The sequence below is a fragment of the Medicago truncatula genome, chromosome 6 (genome assembly GCF_003473485.1).
Source record: "Medicago truncatula cultivar Jemalong A17 chromosome 6, MtrunA17r5.0-ANR, whole genome shotgun sequence".
In the NCBI taxonomy this organism is placed as follows: domain Eukaryota; kingdom Viridiplantae; phylum Streptophyta; class Magnoliopsida; order Fabales; family Fabaceae; genus Medicago; species Medicago truncatula.
Window position 1 is genome coordinate 36700869 of NC_053047.1, and position 18146 is coordinate 36719014.

At 33.8% G+C, this 18146-nt stretch overlaps 2 protein-coding genes across 2 annotated transcripts; both read right to left on the reverse strand.

Moving 5' to 3' along the window:
- Positions 1 to 323: 323 nt before the first annotated feature.
- LOC11417289 (pentatricopeptide repeat-containing protein At1g62930, chloroplastic) lies at positions 324 to 2522 on the reverse strand. Its single transcript, XM_003620129.4, has one exon. The coding sequence runs from the start codon at positions 2212 to 2214 to the stop codon at positions 583 to 585; it is 1632 nt and encodes a 543-aa protein (XP_003620177.4). The 5' UTR covers positions 2215 to 2522; the 3' UTR covers positions 324 to 582.
- Positions 2523 to 9826: 7304 nt separating this feature from the next.
- LOC120576109 (pentatricopeptide repeat-containing protein At1g12775, mitochondrial) lies at positions 9827 to 12203 on the reverse strand. Its single transcript, XM_039827100.1, has 2 exons — positions 12190 to 12203; positions 9827 to 11386 (listed from the first exon to the last, which is right to left on the reverse strand). The coding sequence occupies exons 1-2, from the start codon at positions 12201 to 12203 to the stop codon at positions 9949 to 9951; spliced, it is 1452 nt and encodes a 483-aa protein (XP_039683034.1). The 3' UTR covers positions 9827 to 9948.
- Between the last annotated feature and the right edge of the window lie 5943 nt (positions 12204 to 18146).

Genomic DNA, 18146 nt, shown 5'->3' on the forward strand with positions numbered 1-18146 from the left:
CTAAGATAAAATAAATGAAGTTACTTCTTAAGTTCAATTATGATTAAGAAATTCTGTCTCAATAATGAAAAAATTAGATTCTGTGGGGACAACTATATTCCATGACCTTTCTAGCTCTCAATACTTCTTTCAAGGCATATTTAAGTTGATTATGAAGCTGTAATGGGGCCATAGATACTCATTATGCAGCAATTTCATTTAGCTAAACGAGCACACCAAGTCCTTCTTACCCATATGCTGGCTATCAAATCATTTGTTAAGGCAACCCTTCCATCGAAATTAGTCTATATAACAGTTCAGATCATTCAAAGTTTCACTCAAGATAAATAAATAAATGTAATTCAAAGCAGAAAGGTATACTAACATCCAAATCTGCAGATAAGAGGGTGCACAACTTTCATAATTGATTGATGAAACTCTCAATGAGGTAAGATAACATCATATAGAGAAATCGAAATGGAAGATACACAAGAAGCATAAAGGTTTTTGTAAACACAGTTAACAAAAACAATAAAAAAGTTTCTTTTCCACTAGCAGAGGCAAGTACATAAAATGAAATGATGCTATCAAATAGTTTTAGTCTTACAATAGACCTCGCGCGATCATTTCACGAAGAAGTTTCTCTGCCATATCATTTTCATCTTTTTCGAACAGAGAAAGGATAATTATTTCATAAGTTTTAGCATTTGGAATGCAGCCATTGTCTTCCATTTTTGACAGCAAGGCCAATGCTTTGTCAAACAAGTCGTTGTCACAAAACCCTTGAATCATAACGGTATATGTATAGACAGTTATATTATAGCCCTTGACTAAAAGATCCTCAAAAATATTCTGTGCATCCTTTAGTCTTCCACCTTTACACAATCCATCAATAAGAATAGTGTATGTGTACATATCTGGTTGAATTCCTTCATCTTTCATCTTCGTTAACAACGCAATTGCCTTGTCAACCTGATGGTTTTTGCATAAAGCATCCAATATAGAATTGTAAGTAATTTTATCATGTGGTACACCTCTATCATGCATCTCATCGACTAGCTTCAAAGCATAAGAGATTTTCCCTGATTTACACAAACCATCAATAAGGGAATTGTAAGTTACCACATCAGGAATAATGTTTTTGCAATGCATTTCTTTAAAGAGATTCATGGCTTCATCAACCTTTTTAATCTTACAAAACCCGTTAATCATGATATTGTAGCTCTGAACATTAGCAGTCACTCCCCCCTGAGCCATAGTGTTGAATATACTCTTAGCCTTATTCACTTGTTTAACTAGGCAATATCCATCCATTAAAGAGCAATAAGTAACAACATCAGGTTTAATGCCTTGTTTCATCATCATAGCTAACACATTTTTAGCTTCTTTCACCCTTCCTTCCTTACAAAATCCATCAACCAATATACTAAAGGTATACACATCAGGGTTGATTTCTTCCGATATCATTTTATTGAACAAACCAATTGCATCATTCAATTTACCAAGAATGCAAAAACCACTAATTAAAGCACTGTAAGTAACAACATCGGGAGAAATCCCCTTAGAAACCATTTCAGAATATAAATCAAAAGCTTCATTAACAAGTTTAACTTTGCACATGCTATCAATAATGGTGTTGTACATTACCACATTAGGTTGAACCAATTTACCATCAACTCGTCTCAGCAATTGCAAAGCTGCACTTGTTTGTCCAACTTTACATAACCCATTGATCAAAGTCCCATAACAAACTTTGTTTAAATGAAATCCAAGCGCAACCACCTTATCATGAAAGTGCAAGGCTTGATGAATCTGACCTTTGAGACACAGACCCTTAATGAGTGTGGTTAAAGTTATGGCATTTGGTTCATAACCCTTTTTGAGAATGTTGGCAAATACAGAAAAAGAAAAATGGGTATGACCCAATTGAGAAAAACAATTGATGAGGATGTTGAAAGTGACCAAGTCTGAAGCAATTCCGTTGAATTCCATTTCTCGATGAAGTGAAATAGCAGTTTGGTAACAATTAATCTTAACAAGAGAACCTAAAATCTTTCCAAATTCAAAGATGGGGGGTGTAGGGTTGATGTTCAGGATGCGATTGAAGGAGGAAACGAGACTGTGTTCATCATCTTGGTGATGATGATGTAATTGAGAGTATAAACTTGTTGAAATGATGAATTTAGGGTTTGGAAATTGAAAATGAGAAACTGAGAAAGGAACAAACCGAATCATTTTTGTGAATGAATCTTGTTTGATATGATGATGATGATGATGATACAGTTTACACTTTACAACCACCACTGAGGTTTTACAATTGTTGAGAGCAAAAGGATACGATGCAAGTGTACAGATCTCACTCAATAATGTTTACACGCTCAAATCAAATGTCACAGTTTTGTGCTTCTATGTGTTTACTTTGGGGACGTATCATATGCGGATTGAGAGACTTAACAACAAATCTCCCTCATAGAACAACTACATTGACAAAGATGACTCGGTCCTTGACGAAAGGCAACACTTGGTATCTTTGGAGGAGTTTAGGATATTGATTTTTGTTCAGAGATAAAGTGACAATTTTCTACTATCACTTTAATCTCCTATACACCTCATACTCCTTGTTATCATAAATTTTTTGTCACGTTATCAGTTAACAAAATCATTTATCTTCAAAGATTAAAGTGATAATGGAAATGCACATTAAGGAACTACTTTGTCTTTAATCCTGAGTAAGAGACTTTGTGAGAGCGAGGTGCATAACCAAGGACCAAAGTGACCATTTATAACAAACACAATAAGAATATGTGTACATCTTTTTTTCCTTAATGCTTTAAAAAACGTAATAAACTAGATCGAGTATATCTATATTATATATCTATAATATTTATAAAAAAAATAAGATTTTTGGCAGACCTTTTCATTATCTCAATTATACCCAAACAATTTTTTCTATAATAATGATTGTTGTTGGTGTCATTGAAAATATAAGAATTTAAATTATATTTTTTTTGGTTATATTGTTGGTGTCATTTAAATAGATAAATAATGTTATATTGGTTTGATATAGTTTGAAAGCAACAATAATTTATATTTATGTTTTTAATCAAAACCAAAATTTCATATAAAAACATCATTTATAATTTTCAAACTTTAGCATAATATTAAAAGCAGAAGGACGAACATATGAGTGTCCATCTTTTCGCTAGTTAGTATAAGTGGTTTTGTTTGATTTCCAATCTTGAAGGATATGGTTAGAAGGTATTTAATTTACCTTATTTACTTGGATAGATACATCTAAACTGAATTGTTCATGGTTGCCCGTTGATGAAGACTTTTCATGTGATCTTTCTTTTTCTCCATGTGTAATATAAATGATAAAAAAAAAAAACTGAAAGCGTCAGACATTGATTCAGTTTGATATGTAGTTTTTGTATTAATTCAGTTTGACATGTAGTTTTTGTATTATTTTGCATAAAGGCATGTTATGAACTGTTTATGTATTATTACATCATTAGCAATAACTATAGTTACTTCAATTATACTTTTATTTTTTTAAAAAGCAAAAAGTTGAACAAAAGACATCCATAATTCATCGGAGAAGATGGATGGTGACTGAAACCTGACATTTAATCAAATGTCACATCTCTCTCATACTCGGTTTCAAACTATTAGTTTAAACAATCAAATAAAGTTAGAAAAAATCAACACAATTCACCAATTCTTTCTTTTGTTTTTCTCACCTTGATGTTATTGTCTCCATAGAAATCAATGGCATAATAGTATGATCCTATAGAAGAGATCGTGTTCAAAATTGCTAAATGGTTGAGTCACTCAGACATGCTCAAAATATTATTGATTATGCATTTATAGAATAGACATGAAGAGAAATGATAGCAAAACTCTATAAAATTAATTGTAGATGTAATTCATATAAACATGCAAAAGGTCAAAACCACAAAGCAGGTGACATACATTATGGATAACTCGCTTGAGCAATCACAAGTGCTATAAATAATAAGGGACAGAAACTCCACGTCTTTGTCCCTCAGATTGGATTTAGTAAGCACACAATCTGGTTCATGGTTTGGCTAACTAATATGATGACTTAAAAGGGAGTATACATAAATACATGCAGCAAAAAATATAGAAAAACAAAGTATTACTCAAATGTGCTGCAAATATATAGAAAAACATAGTATTCTTTACATTTTTTTTTATGAACCAAGAGTGAGGTTAAACATCGGGGGGAGACTGAACATCCCAACTAGGTTGGCACCTTCAAGAAACCCCCATCCTTTGCCACCAACTCATAAAATATATTATTAAAAAAATGAGAAAATATATACAAGAGAGGGTACCAAACCAAAACCTTCCAAAAAAGACAAAACCAAGAGAGAAAAGAACTAAGGGAAGCGATAATTTGGGAGACCATAGCGATCTCTAAACAAATCGTCCTGAATCAACTTGGGCAAAGAATCCCACCAAAGCATCCCCTGAATGGTGTGACCGTGATTTGCTAGCTTATCCACACAAATGTTACCCTCACGAAAAACATGAGATGAAAGAAGTTGTATACCATAATTAACACAATTTGCCCAACGATTTCTCAGCTTCCACGAAACAAGATCATGATTCCGAAAGACCAAGACAGCGCTCTTCGAGTCCCCCTCAATCCATAAATTCATCCAACCGAAAAAGCAATTTCCATGGCATGAATAAATCCAAGCAACTCAGATTCAAAAACCGAAAAAGATCCAAGATTACTAGAAAAGCAACCAACAAAAGTACCGCGATGATCATGGAAAATCCCACCGCAAGAGGCATGGTTCCCCAAGACTGAACCATCCGTGTTCACCTTCATCCAAGTAGGAGCGGGAGGCTGCCAAACAACCGGAATAATATCTTTGACACGACAATGTCGCGGATGCACTTGAAACGCATCAAGAATGCCAGTATCTGACAAACTTGATAAACAATAACCTTTAGATTCCGAACCACTCATGGAAACCTGAGAAATAATTGTTGCTTTAGCACCATGGGCAGCAACTCTAGCATTGTTAAAACGAATCCCATTTCTAGCAATCCAAATGGCGTGGAGGGTATGCACAATACTAGAAACAAAGATGTCTAAAGCTTGGGAGCTGATTCTAGCTGGAATCACTTCTAATAACAACTCAATGGAAGGGAGATCAAACTGACGATGTAACTGCTCACCTAACCAGCGCCAAAGGTCAACGGCAAACGGACATGATAGGAACAAGTGAGAGGCATATTCTGCTGCACCAAGACAAAGAACACAAACTGATACAATAGTGCATCCTCGCAAACGTAAGTTCTCATCAGACGGCATTTTTCTATGCTTCAGATGCCAAAATATGAAAGAGTGAGATGGCGGTATGCAAGACCTCCAAATATTTGTTTCCCGCGAAATCGCAGGAGGAACTGGATTGAGGAACTGAAAGGCGATCTTGGCAGATAAAGCACCATCTCTTGCATGTATCCACACCAACTTGTCAGGCAAAGGCGAGGTGGGCAAAGTGACATGTGATATCCGAGACACAACAGCAGCATCGTGTAAAACTGGGTGAGGAAGAACCCATTGACCATCAACAATTGCATCGGAAACTGTGCTGGATAAAAGAGGTCGAACCGCGGGAGATATATTCAGTAAATCAACCAAAGGAGTACCAATCCAATTATCATTCCAGAAATTAATTTCATCACCACTACCAACCAGCCACAAAGAATTCTCCATCACGGTAAGAATATGGAGTTTGATACCATACCACACAGACGAGAAGTAATTAGACTTAGGCTTGCCCAACTTGAAGTAACGACACTTAAACATTTGAGACCATTCAGTATTATGCAATAGGAGATTCCAACTCAAGTGCATGATGGAATTCTTTACATAAATATGCTACAAATTTACTTAAAAGGGATTATTGTTGCAGGCACATGAACAGAGTTCTTGTTGCCCATATCAGATTCAATTTACTCTCTTTTACATCCCCTTTGAAGCAGTAACATAGATTGTCTATCAACCACATCGTCATTTCTCCCCCAACATCCTGAACCAAACTCAGAACTGGTTTTTTGTGTTGTTGCAGCAACAAGACTCCCACGGCCGTTCGAAGAGATTCAAAATTATTGAATCATCCAAGCCAAAACGAAAAGAATTCGACTTTTTCTCTCCTTTTCCAAAAAAAAATCGACTTTCTTCCTCAACAACTACTAGGTAATTATATCATCAACACACATAATCCCATTACTCAAATCAATTTTCTTTCTCATTTGGACAGAAATTCAAGCTTAACATCAATCATAAAACTAATATCATCCATGCAATTTACACACCTGTTATAAGTGGAATATCTATCGTACAATCACAATAATATGATTTCAGAAACAGTGGCTAGTAACAGCATGTATATTTTCAGCTGGTATTTCTAACCAGAAGAAGCAAAAAGAGTAAGATACTAACTGCAACATAAATAATTAGTTGTCATTCTATTTTGATACTTCTAATTCGTAAAAGTAAATGGTACAAAAGTAATACTGGAAGTGTGTGCCTCAGGTGTAGGACAAACAAAATTTTAGCCTATGGAAATAAAAAGTAGAATCCTGGAAGTGTGCCTCAAGACAAGTAAAAAAATGGATCAAACCCAAAAAAAAATGGAAAACAAAATAACATTTCTATATGTAGTAGTTTAAAATACAAAATAGAACTGATAATGAAGAATCAACATGCAAAACCATCTTCAGTCCTCACTGACACCCTCCACAAAGGGATTGTGGCTGCTACTATCACTGCTAGTCCACTAGTCCTCATGAGTAAAGATAGCAAAAACATAACTACAGATTTTGTTGTCCTCTCTCTTTTAAAATTCTATAAAGCTATGTCCCCTTACCCTTAATTTTTCAATGCAATCAGTTCTTGTTCTCCTATATAGACGATTATGGAAACTGCACTATTCGAATTCCCAACTTTGAGCTGGTTTCATAACAAAATATTTGTTATGATACCAAACTATTACACTCAATAGCACAGCAACAACACTAAGAACAATGAATGTTGTTTCCTAAAACTCTATCACCTCTTCTTCATTTATTTTACTTTTTTTTAAGTAATCGAAGTATAAGTTAACGTCAACAAAACGAAAATAGAGTATGTCATGAGATTCTAAACAACGAACAACCAAGCCTTATCCCACTAAGTGAGATAGGCTACATGGGCCAAACGAAGATCTAACCTTCATCATTATGTGTCCAACCTTGCATCATCTCACTTTCTGTCCCTAGAAATGGTTGGTCAAGATCAGGCTACTAATAATGAAACATTAATCCATCTTCAAATCACTGTTTTTCTTTCTTCTCACCATTTCAGGTTCACTATCTATCTTCTGTCTAATTCTGCATTTATTCCCTTTAATTCAATCTTTATATGTTATTTATCTCGAACTAGTCTTATTCTTTTATTTGAAGATAAGTATCTATGGAATATATAGACCCTTCTAAATCTCCAGCTTGGATACAGCACCATGTCCAACCTTACCTTTCAGAAACAAAAATAACTTGCATAACTCTGGGAAATGAGGTATTCAATAGCAATGAGACTCAGCCAATGTTGAACCTTCTTCCATCAATGCAAAAATGTGCATGGTTTGTGATAGAACCCCGAAATTCAAGATAAAGAAATTGCATTATTGAATGTAAATAGGCGAGCTTAAGAGCCCTGCAATGGTGGTAAAACAAAAAAGAAAATGATAAACCAGAGTTCAGAGAACTCCTACCAGAGCTCAGAGAACTCCTACCAGAGCTAAGCTCCTAGACCAGATAGAACTTCTCTCCTAAACAACTCTTAACAAACTTTATGAATGCCTTACTCTCTAGGCTTTCCTCTCTTTTATAACCCCATTCACATGACAATCAATGTCACATCATTAATAATTCTGAATGGATGATTTAATATCCTTTTTCTCTCCCCATTCACATGACAATTAGTGTCACCTTATTAACTAACTTTTACTTTCTATCCCTGAACCCACTTCGACCTTTCAGGTTCCTATCAGTTTGAGCCAGCCCAAAAAAATTACAAGTGATTTATATGCCCAGTCTATGTAAGAATAAACATCCACTCATACCTAGTGACTACCTAACATAGTTCAATAATAGCATCTCATAAGGATTTCGAGGGGGAGAAGCAGTCCCTCCTTGCTATTCACTAACAAGTAAAATTGTGTAAAAAAAAAAAAAAAATAACAACCACTTCTAACATATCATGAGGAGACTTAGACTCCACAATAAAAAGGGCAACCCGGTGCACTAAAGCTCCCGCATACGCAGGGTCCGGGAAGGGGTCCCACCATTATTGGTGTATTGTACGCAGCCTTACCCTGTTTCTTACACAAGAGGCTGTTTCCAGGACTTGAACCCGTGACCTTTCAGTCACATGACAACAATTTTTACCAGTTGTGCCAAGGTTACCCCTCAGACTTAGACTCCACAATAGAGGAACATAATTATACAACATTCTAAATAAAACCTAAATCTATAGAACCATGTCCAGACCAAACTTCAAGAGGCAGGTAAAGATTACTTTTTCTTTGGAAGAAACGGGTGAAAAGGCAATAAGCCTTTTTGCTTGCACATTAAATGACACAAGGGTCCATTGATGCATTCAGAGGAAAATTCCAAAGACATATAGCATCATAGAGCTATAGGAAGTGACTCTGTCTGCAATGTAACGCAAGTGAGAAAAGACAGAGTCACTCGTCCTCTAAGAGTTTACTCGCTAGAATATGCATCAGGATGTCCACCTGCATCCCCAAGAATGATGCCCTAACTAACTGTGCAGTAATCTCCATTCATATATGTTGCAAGATTAACAACATGCCTTAAGTTCTTCCATTTTAAGCACAATGAATGCATGATATACTACAATAAGTGTATGACTTAACAGTACGTGTATAGATTTCATTTAAGCAAGATTTCAATTAGCTTTAAACAACATATAATATTTCCAAGAATCAAATTTAACATCAAAATCAACAATTATGTCAGAAATAGAATCATGCTTCCTACAAGCATGCAATTTCTAAATTCTAAACTATATTTCTAGTGACCAAACAATTTCAAGGCCAGACCAGACCTTAGTTACTGATTTAAGTTTAGCATTCTAAAATAGTTAAGCTTCCCAAGATTAGAATCATGTAGAATTACAAGTATAACTAAGATAAAAATAAATGAAGTTACTTGTTTTGTGCCAACTCAACTTAGAAGCCATAAGATAGGCTCAGCAAGCCAAGTCTTAATCACCTTGTTTTCCTACATCTGGTACTTCTTCTTAAGTTCAATTATGATTAAGAAATTCTGTCTCAATACTGAAAAAATTAGAATTATGCAGCAAAACAGATTATGCGGGGACAACTATATTTCAAGGCATATTTAAGTTGATTATGAAGCTGTAATGAGGCCATAGATACTCATTATGCAGCAATTTCATTTAGCTAAACGAGCACACCAAGTCCTTCTTACCCATATGCTGGCTATCAAATCATTTGTTAAGGCAACCCTTCCATCGAAATTAGTCTGTATAACAGTTCAGATCATTCAAAGTTTCACATAAATGTAATTATCGGTATGCAGGGGTGATCTTTTTGGGTTGTAACAGCTTGCCTTTTTGCACTTCTCGTGCGTGGCATTTCATATATATATATATGCTGATTCAAAAAAAAAAAATGTAATTCAAAGCAGAAAGGTATACTCACATCCAAATCTGCAGATAAGAGGGTGTACAACTTTCATAACTGATTGATGGAACTCTCAATGAGGCAAGAGAATATCATATAGAGAAATCGAAATGGAAGATATACGAGAAGTATAAAAGTTTTGGTAAACACAGTTAACAAAAACAATAAAAAAATATCTTTTCCACTAGCAGAGGCAAGTACATAAAATGAAATGATGCTATTGAATAGTTTCAATCTTACAATAGACCTCGATCATTTCACAAAGAAGTTTCTCTGCCATCTCATTTTCATCTTTTTTGAACAGAGAAAGGATAATTATTTCATAAGTTTTAGCATTTGGAATGCAGCCATTGTCTTCCATTTTTGATAGCAAGGTCAACGCTTCATCAAACAAGCCCTTGTCACAAAAGCCTTGGATCATAACAGTATATGTATAGACATTTAGATTATGGCCTTTGACCAAAAGATCTTCAAAAACCTTCCGTGCATCCTCCAATTTCCCACTTTGGCACAATCCCTTGATAAGAATAGTGTATGTGTACATATTTGGTTGAATACCCTGGTTTTTCATCTGTGTTAATAACGCAATTGCATTGTCAACCTGATGGTTTTTGCATAAAGCATCCAATATAGAACTGTAAGTAACTATATTAGGTGGTTGACCTCTATCATGCATCTCATCCACTAGCTTCAAAGCATAAGAGATTTTCCCCGATTTACATAAACCATCAATAAGGGAACTGTAAGTTACCACGTTAGGAATAATTTGTTTGTGATGCATTTCTTTGAGTAGTTCCATGGCTTCATCCATCATTTTAATCTTACAAAACCCATTAATCAAGATACTGTAACTCTGAATATCAGGACTCACTCCCAACTGAGCCATAGTGTTGAATATACTCTTAGCCTTATTCACTTGTTTAACTAGGAAATATCCATCCATTAAAGAGTTATAAGTAACAACGCCAGGTTTAATGCCTTGTATCATCATCATAGCTAACACATTTTTAGCTTCTTTCACCCTTCCTTCCTTACAAAATCCATCAACTAATATAGTAAAGGTATACACATCCGGGTTGATGTTTTCCAATATCATTTTATTAAACAGATCAACTGCATCTTTCAGTTTACCAACAATGCAATGCTTATCATGGATCTTACCATTGAGACAGAGACCCTTGATGAGTGTATTCAATGTTATGGTATTTGGCTTGTAACCCATTTTGAGAATCTTTGTCAAAACAGAGAAAGCAGAAGGGATGTGACCCAATTGACAGAAAGAATTGATGAGAATGTTGCAATTGACTAAGTTAGGTTTAATTCCTCTAAATTCCATTTTTTGAGAAAGGTAAAGAACAGTGTGGTAATGTTTGGATTTGACAAGGGAACCTAAAATCTTATTGAATTCGATGTTGGGAGGAGTGGGATTCTGTTGAAGCAAGCGATTGAACAAAGAAACAGCATCATCAACATCATTGTTGTTATGGAATGTGGTTGAAGTTGAAAAATAAGGAATGAAATTGAAATGGGTGTTTATCAAAAATTGAAAAGAATGAAACTTTTTTGAAACAGGAACAAAACCGTACCTCAGCAACATCGAAGAAGAAGAAGAAGAACGAAACTTTGTTGTGTCCCAGTGGTAACGTGTTAAGTCACTTCATTGAGAAAATTGCTGTTGATGCTGACATGTAAATTACTCAAATGTCAAAAACTATAAATTATCATTATTAATATTTATTGATTTTAAATATTTCGATCATTATTTTGGTACGAAATATAATGATCGTGTCAACTTTTTTCTTTTTACTTGAGTTTAACTTTTTTTAATTGATTGTAATTTTATTTATGCATCGTAAACTTTATCGATTTAAATTAAGTTTTTAGTATTATTATATAATAATCTATAAATAAAAGTATGTTACTTCAATTTCAACTGTGAATCAAGGTGGTTTGGGTTCGAAGGTTAGGAGAATTTAATTTGTCTTTATTAGGGAAGTGGTGTTGGAGGTTGTTGGTTGATGAGGATTGATTGTGGTATCGCGTCTTAAAGGCACGATATTGGGAGGTTGGTGGCCGAATTCAGGAAGGAGGGAGAAATGTGTCTGGTTGGTGGACGATGTTGTGTCACGTGAGGGAGGGGTTGGGACGGGTGTAGGAAGTTGGTTTGATGATAATATTAGGCGGGTGGTAGGTAATGGTCGTAACACTTTCTTTTGGACTGATAATTAGTTGGGTGGAGTTCCCTTAAAAATCCAGTTCAGCCGGCTTTATGATTTATCGGTCCATAATGAGTGTACAGTGGAGGATATGGCTCGATGGGGTTGGGAGGAAGGAGGTAATGGGTGGGGTTGGAGGCGGCGTTTGTTGGCATGGGAGGAGGATAGTGTGAGGGAGTGTGTTACTTTGTTGGAAAATGTTGTTTTGTAGGTTAACACTCATGACCATTGATATTGGTTACTTGATCCTATTCATGGCTACTCGGTTCATGGGACGTATCGTTTCCAAACAACTATAGAAGAAAGTGGTTGTTGGTTCAATAAACGATGTGTGGCATAAACCGGTTCCGACAAAAGTTTCTCTTTTTGCTTGGTGATGAGTCAATAATTAGTAGTTTTAATATAATATTTGATTTCATTTTATTTAGATTTAAGTTTATTTTATTTAAATATTATTTCTTTTTAGAACTATTTTACTTCAATTGCATATTATTATATTTCAAGAACAAATATTTGATAGATTAAGTCTTGGAGCAAAAGAAAGAGGATTATGAGCTGATTCGGGTGAAAAATACGAAGATTGAAGATAAAAATATATTCTCCCCAAGTCAGAAGCTTGGCACGGCCAGTGCCACTATCAAGCACGACCGTGCCACCTCCTAGGGCCTCTTTTGTTGCTTTTCCTTCATGTACAAGCTACTAATTTTGACCTAAAAACCTGTGGTTTCTTGTGGAACATTCTACTGAATAGTTGCTTAGGTTTTAAGTCGACATAAGACTATAAATTGAGTAGCCATCTATCATAACAATTCATCTTTTGTTCTTGGAATTCAATAATCAATTGTCTTTCTTAATAAAAGTTCTTTCTTTTACTTTCTTGTTATTTTATTTATGTTCTTCTTCTTCTTCTCTATGTCTACAATGAACATGAGTGAGTAGACTTCTCTTGTCTTGGGGTTGTTGGATAAGTCTAATGTCATAATCCTAATCAAACCAAGCTTTAACCCTAATCTTATGTAACCCTATTTTCTAATCTAAATTCACCGTTTTAATATGAATTAACCATTATCAAACTGTGGAAACGAGGAAGGTTTGATAATTGTTAATTCATCATCTCAAATATCAATTCATAAAACGAAAGTGGAGTTTTGATATTCGAACAAGTGAATTTAGATAAGGATTGCAAAGGTAGCAAAATATTCTTTGCAATTCTTGAGACATTGGATGTTTCAAACCTTAAAGCTTCTTCTAGTAATCAAATCAGTGAAATAGGTTTGATTACTAGAAGAAAACTCTCACTGGACTGGAAGGAAAAGTGAGGGGCTAAAGGGAAATCGGTCTTTAGAAATTAGGTCTAACATAAAGTTCTAGGTTTAAGGTTTTGGTTTGTGAAGGATTTGTCGTTAGGATGAACCAATAATCTCAAGGCTCTTTTTATTATTTTAATTTCTTCAACCATTTGAAAACCCCAACTTTGCAACTTAATTCTCTTCTAATCATCAACTAAAGTTAATTAAATTGAACAACTCCCTGTTGGAACGATACTCTATTTTTATTACTTCGATAAACCGTGCACTTGCGGTTTTATCTCATCACTTGGCGTCTCCTTCAAAATAGAATTCCAACTAGATCCAACCTGGTGCATCGACATGTTCTTCAACCAAACGACAACATGTGTGTTGGAGGATGTGGTTTCATTGAGACGACATATCATCTCTTCGTTGGATGTGATTTATTTTGAAGAGTTTGGTTTCTAGTCTGTCATTGGCTTGGTTTTTCTTTTGTTTGTCCAGGTTCCATTTTAGATCACTACTTTTAGTTTATTCATTTGGCGGGTTTGCCGAGATTGACACACTTTTATCTTAAGGTTATTTGGCTTGTTTGTGTTTGGCCAATATGGAAGGAGAGAAACAACTGAGTCTTCACAGATGCGATTATTGATCCCCACATTATTGTAGAAAAAGTGAAGCTTAATTCCTTCTTATGGCTATCCTCGTTATCGGTGCCTATTGCTTTTGGTTTTCACGATTGGTGGAGACACCCACTCCTTTGTATGGGTGTCATGTAACTTGTAATTGTTCATTTAAGGCTTAAATGCAATTTTACCCCCCTATTTTGATTGAATCTGAATTTTACCCCCCCTATTTTAAAACTCGGAATTTTACCCTCTTTATTTTTATTGATTCTGGATATTTCCTTCCCTATTTTAAAACTTGGAATTTTACCCCCTCTATTTTATGTTTTTCAGGATTTTGCCCCCTCCCTCTCTTTTATCCACATAATTAATTATTTGTATTAAATGTTTTTTAATGAAAAAATAAAAATAAAACCAAAAAAAATACTAAAAAAAATGAATAAAAAATATTAGAAAAAAATGCATAAAACAAGTATGATCTCTAAAAATAAAATAAAAAACTAGTATGAAAATACATGAAAATAGCAAATATTTAGAGGTGCAAACTAGTTTTTTTCATGTATTCTTAATTGAATTTTTTCTTGTAATTTCATTGTTTTTCTATTTTTTAGTTTTCTTTTTGTTTGTTTTCTTGTTTTCCTTATATTTTTTTTACCAAATTAATATTTTCTAATCGTTTCTTTATTTTAAAATAGGGGTAAAATTCTAAAAAACGTAAAATAGAGGGGGTAAAATTCCGAATTTTAAAATAACGGGGGTAAAATCCCGATTCAATCAAAATAGAGGGGGTAAAATTCCGAGTTTTAAAATAGGGGGGTAAAATTGCATTTAAGCCTTTATTTTTTCTGGTGGTGGCATCTTTTCTAGGTGTCAAAGTGCTGCAACAGATATTGGATGATTCATCACTCTTAGCACATCTTGTGTTGGGTGAATCAATTCGTTTTGAGCTATATATTTCATTTTGATTTCTTAAAAAAAAAAAAAATATAAAAATTCAAACCTATTACGTTTCCGTAATTTATAAAATAAAAATTTATTTTCGTCAAAAAAAAAACTCATATACTAGACTCTGAAAAAAAAAATTAATAAAATTATAATGACCGTGCCAACTACATTTTTTTACACTTTTGAACGAAATATCACACTAACATATGAAAACAAACCAATCAAATTTCCATGGGTTGGAATAAATTGCTAAAACGTTACGTCAGTCATATCTATTCAAAATATTATTGATTTTTCATTTATAGAATAAACACTAGTTGTATTTTTTTCTTATCAAAATCAATTGTATTAGATTCTAGCATAGTATAAACAAATACTTGCTGCAAAAATGTTTTCTATATACACAAATGTGCTGCAAATATACAGAAAAGCATAGTATTCTATACATAAATATGTTCTAGGCACATGAACATAGAGTTATTGTCCATTAACCACGACCTCTTCAATTTCTCCCCCAACATTATTATTGAACCCAACTCATAGAACTTAGAGATTCGTTATTACTGAATCATCAACAGCGGCGAAGCTCGCAAAAAATTTATGCAGGGGCCAACTATAAAAAAGATTTTTTTTTTAAAACAAACATATTAAATTTAAGGATAAAATATATTTTTAGTCCTATAAATTATAATTTAGGGTTAAAAAAATTATTTAATTTTTGTCTTTGTTTTTTAAGTTTTTTTAGTCTTGAATTTAATCTCTAACAAAAAATTAAGGACTAAAATTAACAAATCTTAGGAACATAAAAATCACTACTCCCTCCGTCTCACAATAATTGTCTCTTTACCATCTTTTCTTTTTCTCAAAATAATTGTCACTTCAGAATACCAATGCAGCATTTATTATTATTTTTTCCATTATTATACTCTTATTTATTGAATTTCATCCAACTTAACTAATCCGCTAACTACAATTAATAAGGATGTTTTAGTAAATGATACTAGTTTTACCATCAAAATCAACACAATTAATCATTTTCTTAATAATTGTGCATAAACCTTAAACGACTATTATTTAAAGACGGAGGGAGTATTTAGAAACGTTGGCAAAATACGTTTCAAGAACCGAATTTCATCAATAATTGTTTGTTTAATAATAGATTAATAATGTCTTTTCAAATGTAAATAAATAGGTTATTTGCAAGAAACTCATTGTACATTTAATTTGTCTATGACTATTGTCTTGATCATTTTTATTGTTGAAAAAGGTTTCTTTGTCGTTGTTATTGAGACGGAAAGTATCAAACCAAACAAACAAAGCTATAAAGTGTGTGGTGCTGGTGGGCTGAGAGTGTGTGGGCCTACAATTGTATTACTTTATTTGTTAAATAAATCAAATATTGTTATTATTTATTATTTATCTCTTTTGGGTGTTAATCTTTCGGTTCCTATACAACATTATCAAATAATTTGAAGTTCGACCGGAAGTTAAATAAAGATAGAAAAAATTATTTCACTTAAAATTAAATTTGGGGTAGCTAAATATATATTATTAGGAGTAGCTAAATATAAAAATATACCTACTCGCTCAGAAAAATATTTTTTTGGGGTAGCAAGGGCTACCCCTCCCTTGCACTACCATCCGCCCCTGATCATCAAAACAAAAAGAATTCAACTTTTTCTCTCTTATTTCCGAAAAAATCAACTTTCTTTCTCAACAATTGCTTGGTAATTTTCTCATCAACACACATACACCCTTTACTATCAACCCAGAAATTCAAATCAAACATTCTCTCTCATTTTGACAAAAACTCAAACCTCATATCGATCGATCATAAAAGTAATATCATCCATGCAATTTACACTCCTGTTATCAGTGGAATATCTATTTACAATCCCAATAACGTGATTTCAGAAACAGTGGCTTGTAACAACATGTAAATTTTCAGCTGGTGTTTCTAACCAGAAGCAAAAATAGTATGATAATCACTACAGCATAAATAATCAGTTATCATTCTATTTTGATACTTCTGATTCAGAGAAGTAAATCGAAATCCTGGAAGTGTGGGCCTCAGTACAAGTAAATTTTAGCCTACAAAATTTACTACAACAAAAAAACTCTACTTTAAATACACTATTTTCTAAATCTACTCATCTTTTGTGTGCTCATACATTTCTTGAATTCTAGAAATTATTTTACTTGAATAAGAAGCAAGTCTACGAAAGACTTAACAACCTCTCATAATCACAATTCATGGCTTGATGCTCATTGCAAACCTCACCAAAACGCAAATCAAATCACATCACAGTTGTTGGTGATAATCTAAGTGTGCAGCTGAGGCCATCAAACTAAGAAAGATATTTCAAAGAATGAAAACACATGTATTTTCAAAAAAAAGGTGAATCATGAACCATATTCAGGAATATGAGAGGCTGTTATTGTTAAAAAAGTGAGCAGGTGCTGCCATCCTAAACCATTCATCACATTTGTGGTATATCAAGAGAAGATACTTGATACACAAATGTTCCATCAAAGATAAAGACCAGGATAAATATTTAGGAAATGAGTATCTGCAGAATATGACAGACCTTTCAAAAGCTCATACTTGGATTCAGCAGCATGTTCAACCTTACCTTTCACAGATCAAAATGATTTTGCATAACTGTGGGAAATGAGGTATTCAATAGCAATGATACTCAGATAATGTTGAACCTTCTCCCATCAATGCAAAATGAGCATGGTTTTAGTCTATCAAAGAATGCACATCCACTCATACCTAGTGGCTACCTATCCTAGTTCAATACTAGCATCTCATAAGGTATCGGAGGGGAAAAGCAGTCCTCACTAGGTACTCACATACAAGAAAATTGTGTATAAATAAGGCTTAAATGCAGTTTTCTCCCCTAAAGTTTCAAAAATGCCACAATTTTGGCCCCCTAATAAAAAAAATTAACATTTTCCCCTCTATCTTTAGGGAAATGTGCTCTTTTGATCCCCTAATTTTAGGGAAATACACTTTTTTGACCCTTTATATTTTGAGAAATAAGCTCTTTTGGCCCTTTATCTTTACAAAAAGTTGCAATTTTGGCCCCCCGCTTTGGCACACATGGCGTCTTCTCAGCAGCTTTGCAACGTTTTGTAAAATTAAGGGATAAAATTGTTATTTTTTTTGTTAGAGGGTCAATATCACAATATTTTAAAAGGTAAGGGGTCACAAATGCATTTAAGCCTAAAAATAAATAACAATCTCTTCAACAATGTATAATGTTAATTCCAAAATTCTAGCATCTCATAAAGGAACTGGAGGGGGGAAAAACAAGTCCTCCATAGACTTTACAG